The 6,000-nt window shown below is 51.3% G+C and overlaps 1 protein-coding gene across 1 annotated transcript in view; it reads left to right on the top strand.

Annotated features, from left to right (window-relative positions):
• The first annotated feature begins 4,174 nt into the window (after positions 1–4,174).
• Positions 4,175–6,000, top strand: part of LOC135322099 (metabotropic glycine receptor-like) — a 38,978-nt gene continuing 37,152 nt past the window's right edge. Inside the window, exon 1 of the mRNA XM_064489644.1 lies at positions 4,175–5,075. Coding sequence (XP_064345714.1) covers positions 4,175–5,075 — 901 coding nt within the window. The remainder of the gene's footprint in view (positions 5,076–6,000) is intronic.

Genomic DNA, 6,000 nt, shown 5'->3' with positions numbered 1-6,000 from the left:
CAAGAGCAAGAGAAGCCACATCTTTAATAACATGTTATTTTACAGAAGTTGAACGCTTAATCCTTTCAAAGCACTTTCATTAATGTGAGAAACAATACAAAAAGGGGCAGGGAGGTTTCCAAAAGAGTTCCGAGGTAGGCTTTGGCCCTGAGGAACAGGAGGGAACTGGCTGCTCATCAGATGGGGTATGTCCTATGGGTGAAGTGTGTTCCCACTGTGCAAGGTTGCAGCCTCAAATCCTTGACTCTCCCACTGCCTTCCTCTGCACTTTACAAGCCTCAACACCAACTCCCTTTAAGCCTCCTAATCGTAGACACACCTGGTGTCTCCAATCTACAGCTCCCGGGCGTCCTTATAGCTATGATATCCCCATATGTCCAAATATGACCGTCAAAGACCACTAGTCAGTGACTACAAAGGTCACTGATTCGTTCTGATTGCAGAACGGTGAATAACACAGATCCCAGTTGGGGAACCCACACTGATCTCCAATGATAGCCCAATGACTGGGGATCAATCAGTGATTCCCACTGTCCCACCTCCCCTGAAAATTATGACAGTCTCAGTCACTGATACCCTCATTGATCCGTCTATTCCACATACCCTATCTACAAAGGTCCCGTCACTGATACCCTCAGATCCCCCATCGATGAGCCAAAGGAAGTCTCAATCACTATTAGCCTAAAAGTATTTCTCCAAACATTGATCCTCATTGACCACCCTCATCACTGAACCTCAGAGTTTCCACAATCACCAGTTCCAGGTACCCAACGTTATTTAGAACTTCCGATCACTGACTCCCTCAGTATTCTGATCACTGAGCCGCAACGCCATTCAAATCAGTGTCTTTGAGGAAACCCACCTGGCCTCAGATCCCGTAAGACCACTATAAATTGACCCCCACGCACTCTTGTCAATCAAAAACTCTCATTTATTGATTCCCGCAGAACTCCCAACCCATTTTCTTCAGACACTGCCACTGACTCCCACAAATCCGCCACCACAGACTCCCCAAGGAGGCTCACACGCCCAATCACTTAACCCTCCAGTCCCCTCAGTCTCTGACCCTTACGGGCACCCACGACTGACACAGTCGGGCCACCGTAGTCGTCTGCTCACTATTGCAAGGGTCCCGATTTTTGACTGTTTCTCACAGGGACCTTTCCCATTTTCCCTGCACCCGCGCCCATTACCTGAAATGGGTTGTGGCACCCCGCCGCCTCACCACAGTACAAGCTCTTCTCTCTTCCCATCCCGAGTGACCGTGCGCAGACTCAGTCGCGACTTGGAGGCTGGCTGCCGCCGCCTGGCAACCTCCCAGAGAACGGGATTCTGGGTTCCGGAGCGTTAATGGCAGGTACGATGGCCGCGCCCTCTTGTCAGCCGCTTGCTGGGGGCGGCCATGATTACGCCTGTGCCGTGCAGCGGATGATTCGGCCTTTGTTAGGCGATTGGACCATTTAGAACAGGGAGAAGCAAGTGTTCCTGAGTCCCTAAACACAGATGTCACTGCTGCTTTTAGCATCTCAGAAGCCCATACCTCCTGTGACCAACAGAGCAGCTCCCTGACCCGGCAGTTGAGCTTTGTCTCCAGCAGCGCAAGCAGTGAGGTAAGATGGCCGCGTACGTTCATACCGCTTCTTACGGGCAACCAGCGCGGCCATCTCCCCCGAGGAACTCCCCTCCCGTAAAGCAAGGTAAAACTTTTTCTAGGCGTGGGAGAACGGCGAAGAAGAGAAGCTCTTCTCTCGGGGAGCCTGAGACCCGGGAGGAAGAGGCGGGACTTCACCCAGTGGGCGGAGCTGCAAGAGTGGGCCAGTAGGAGGATCTTGAAAAGATTATGTTGAAAGTGGGAACTTTCTCTCAGGTGGCTTGACCCTGTTGACTTTAAAAATAAAACAGCCAACTTACTTGACCAAAAAATGAGTTTATTCCTAAATAGCAGAGACTCACAATTCGAGACAACAAGTCACAGCAAAAACCATGGTCAAGTCCAACAAAAAAACAGGAACTGTTATTTTACAGAGAAAAAGGAGGTAGTTGGGAGGGGTTGTTTTGAAGCAAAGTACGTTGGAGAAAAGTGAAAATTCAGAGTGAAGACGGCTTCTCATTGGCTGAGTTGCTGGGGTAGTGGATTTCCTGTGGGAGATGCAATGTACAGCTCTTCTTGTTGGGGTCTGTGATTGATGATTTTTTCCTGTTGATTCTTCTGTCGGGGTCTCTAATTGACAGTTCTTCCTGAAACGGACCTGGAGTGGTACTGCCTGAGATCTCCCTTTTCTGGCCTCCCTACTCCATTTGAGTGAGATTTTCCTTTATTAATTTTCATGCTCCAGAAGCCCACCTGAAATAAGGGTGTGAGTGCAAGCAATTTATTTGGGAGGTAGGGGATGGGTCAGTGAGACGGGAGTGATGGAAACCACCACAGAGTGCATCCATAAGATTACCCCTGTGGGTAATTGGGGTTCAGTCCTGTGGGGAACTCTGGTAGATTGTGTGAAAACCACCTCCAAGTTTTCCCAGTCAAGGGCTGATGAAGCTGAGATATTTATGTAATCTCTGGTTCCTCACTGTTGAGGGCTACTGCAGGGGCCTTAAAGCTCGAGCACTTTCAGCCTGCCTCACGGGCAGGTCTCAGGCAGAGCCTGCAGGCGCTCAGGGAGAAGCCAGCCAACAGCATATGGGCATGGTGAGTGCCTAGGCAAAGTGGGGTACCAACAGCATTCACCAGAGTCCTGTTTTTAATAACCATCCACGCAGTGCTCTGCACATCCCAGGCATCATTTTGGAACACCTCTAGAAATGATTGCCTTTTCCTATGAAAATAGCTCTCTAGAAAAACAATTCTATTTGGTGGTCATACCAACTGGTATAACAGCTCACCTCCAAAATGACTCCCAACGATTCCCGATGCCTGGTATTCACACCCTTGTGTCATCCCCTTCCACATTGCAGGTCTGAGGTTAATAGTTTACAGTAGAAGTGATGGCCTGACACTACTGAGATTAAGTTGTAAATGACACCTGAGCTTCTGTTTTGGAGGTGTTCAAGCCCTTTCTCTCAACTTACTTTGGGAGAAGTTGGTTGCCTTATCATTGAGGACAGAAACCACCTATGAATAGGCCCAGGTAGCAAAGAACTCCTGCCAACAACCAGGGAGGAACTGATGCCTTATTATATCCAAGTGTCTTCTGATAGCCATCTTGGAAGCAGGTCCTGCACCCTAGTTAAACCTTAGAATGCCTACAGCCCCCACCAATGGACTGACTGCTACCACATGAGGGACTAAGTCAGAACCACCCAGCTGGCAGCTCCCAGATTCTTGACCTTCAGAAACTGTGTGAGCTGTTAAATGTTTGTTTTAAGCCACTGGATTTGGGAGTAATCTGCTATGCAGCAATAGGTAACTCGGATGCTGGGTAAAAATGCTGTAATTGATGTCTCTGGATTCCTTAAACAAGTTCCTAAACTTGTGAGATTGTTCTGTCAAGTCAGGGGGGATTATTGGCAATTTCCTCTTATCTTGCATAATGGAGAAATTAAAGGCCTGTGGCTCTGTTAGATTTTTAAAACTTAATAGAGTTTAACAGTCTTGCCTGATTTGAATTAATACAAGTGGTTTATATGACAGTGTTTTGAAATGATCATAGTAATTAACAAAAATGACCATTTTTGCAGGGCAGCGGCGGCAGTGGCAAGCAGCGGCGGCGGCAAGCAGCGGCGGCAAGCAGAGGCGGCGGCAAGCAGTGGCGGCGGCAGGGCGTCAGCGGCGGCGGCAAGCAGCGGCGGGAAGCAGTGGCGGCGGCAAGCAGCAGCGGCTCTCGAACACACCTCAATGAAAGCGGCGGTGGAAGCTGCTGAGCAGAAAGACGTAAGCAGGCTAACTATAGCTGGCGGCAGCGAGAGGGGATGTAACCTTTTCGGCTCAAGGCTGCGAGGTGCGTAACCCCGAGCGGACCCATTGCCAGCATTGCCACAGGTGATTTGATTTCCTGTGACGGTAGCTTAGACAACCAGGCGTATTTTGTAACATTTTTACGTTAAAGTCCTTTTGGACTAGGTGCCATCTGGAGCAGGGGCAAGACCCCTAGTAAAAGTCGTACTGTTGATAGACTGACGACCAAAATTTTAAAAGTGACTCTTCCCATTACCTCCTCTCCGCTCTGCGAGGCAGATGGGAGCCATGGCTTACCCCTTACTCTTCTGCTTCCTGCTCGTTCATCTGCGATTGGGAGTTGTTGGCGCTAGCCGCGACCCTCCGGGTCGGCTGGATTCCCCTCGAGAGAGCACCCTGAGGGCGAAGCAGCACTCCCAACAGTGGGCTCGAGCCTCTGCCTCGGACGCCTCAGCTCCCTGGAGCCGCTCCACCGACGGCACCATCTTGGCACAGAAACACGCCGAGGAGGTGCCCATGGACGTGGCCTCTTACCTCTACACCGGGAACTCCCACCAGCTGAAGCGAGCCAACTGCTCCAGTCGCCACAAGTTGGCGGGCCTGCCGGGAAAGTCGCCTGCCCTAGCCAGCTCCCATCCCTCCTTGCACGGGGCGCTGGACACGCTGACACACGCCACCAACTTCCTCAACATGATGCTGCACAGCAATAAGTCGCGGGAACAGAACTTTCAGGATGACCTGGAGTGGTACCGGGCACTAGTGCGGAGCCTCCTGGAGTGTGAGCCCAGCATCTCCCGGGCGGCCATCACCTTCAGCACGGAGTCGCTGTCCGCACCGGCCCCACGGGCCTTCCTCCAGGCCACACGTGAGGAGAGTCGCATACTTCTCCAGGACCTGTCCTCCTCGGCACACCACCTGGCCAACGCCGCGCTGGAGACCGAGTGGTTCCACGGCCTCTGGCGCAAGTGGAGGACCCATTACACCGCCGCGGCTCCAATCAGGGGCCCCTGGGCCTGGGCCATAGCTGGCGGCGCAGGGACGGGCTTAGCGGGGACAAGAGCCATGTCAACTGGTCCCCGCCTTATCTGGAGTGCGAGAACGGGAGTTACAAGCCCGGGTGCCTGGTCACTCTCTCCGCTGCTTTCTACAGGTTGCAGCCTAACCTGGTCACGGAATTCAGGTAAGGAGGGAAAAAAAGATAAAAGCAACATCTTCCTTCTGGTTTTGTTGTTAGTTGAGCGTGTTGGGAAGGAATGCATGGCTGTGACACTTAACGCCTCCCACTCTCAAAGCAGAGACCCAGGCTGAGGGACACCCCAGGCAGGCGTATGTGCTTAGGGACAAGAAGTGCCCCATTTTTGTCAGTTTCAAACAATCTGTGAAAGCCATTCTCTCAAGTCAGTTCCCCGGCAAGGGGCAAAGGACGGGCAGCTCTTGGTAGAGCTGAGATATGCCCTGTTTCTCTCTAACCCTCCAGAGATCAGAGAGAGGAGTTCCCCGACAGGGATGATGCACTGAAATCTGGTGAGCTCAGGGTACGCAGCAAGGTGCAGAGTGACAAGCCTCTCATGAGAGTGGAGAAGGAAGAAGGAGGAAAAAGAGTTCATTGTTTCTGCTACTTCAGGATAGCCTTTGCCCGCTTCCTCCTACACGTGTAGTTTGGGGGCGCCAGTTTGTTGTTAGTCAGTTACCAGAGCGCATAATGAAGAGTGCAATCCCCTCAGCAGTTCTGCCTCTTCAGCGGTGAGTCAGTCTCACAGTATAGCTGTCCCCAGGATCCAGACTTTGCAATTTAGTCACTGTGTTCCTTCTACTCATCTCCCTCCTTCCCCCCAATCTATCTCCTATTCCTTGGTGCCCTCCTTCTCCTGCTTTCAGAGTTAGGCATACCTAAGGGTTCTCCTGCCCTTCACAGACAGACACTATATAAACAAACCTGGTTGAGTTATCCTAGGGAGGTAGGGATCAGTTCTCACTGAATTCATTTAGGGAGCTGAGAGGAAAGAATAATAGTTCTGTATTTTCCTGCCTCAAGGTATAACATTTGTGGGAAGGTGCAAAGTGGCAAATTAGCAGGTAGTAACTTATGCTCTGAGATGTGCCTG

This window comes from Camelus dromedarius, chromosome 9, assembly GCF_036321535.1.
Source record: "Camelus dromedarius isolate mCamDro1 chromosome 9, mCamDro1.pat, whole genome shotgun sequence".
NCBI classification, from domain to species: Eukaryota; Metazoa; Chordata; class Mammalia; order Artiodactyla; family Camelidae; genus Camelus; species Camelus dromedarius.
This window is presented reverse-complemented; position numbering and strand designations above follow the sequence as displayed.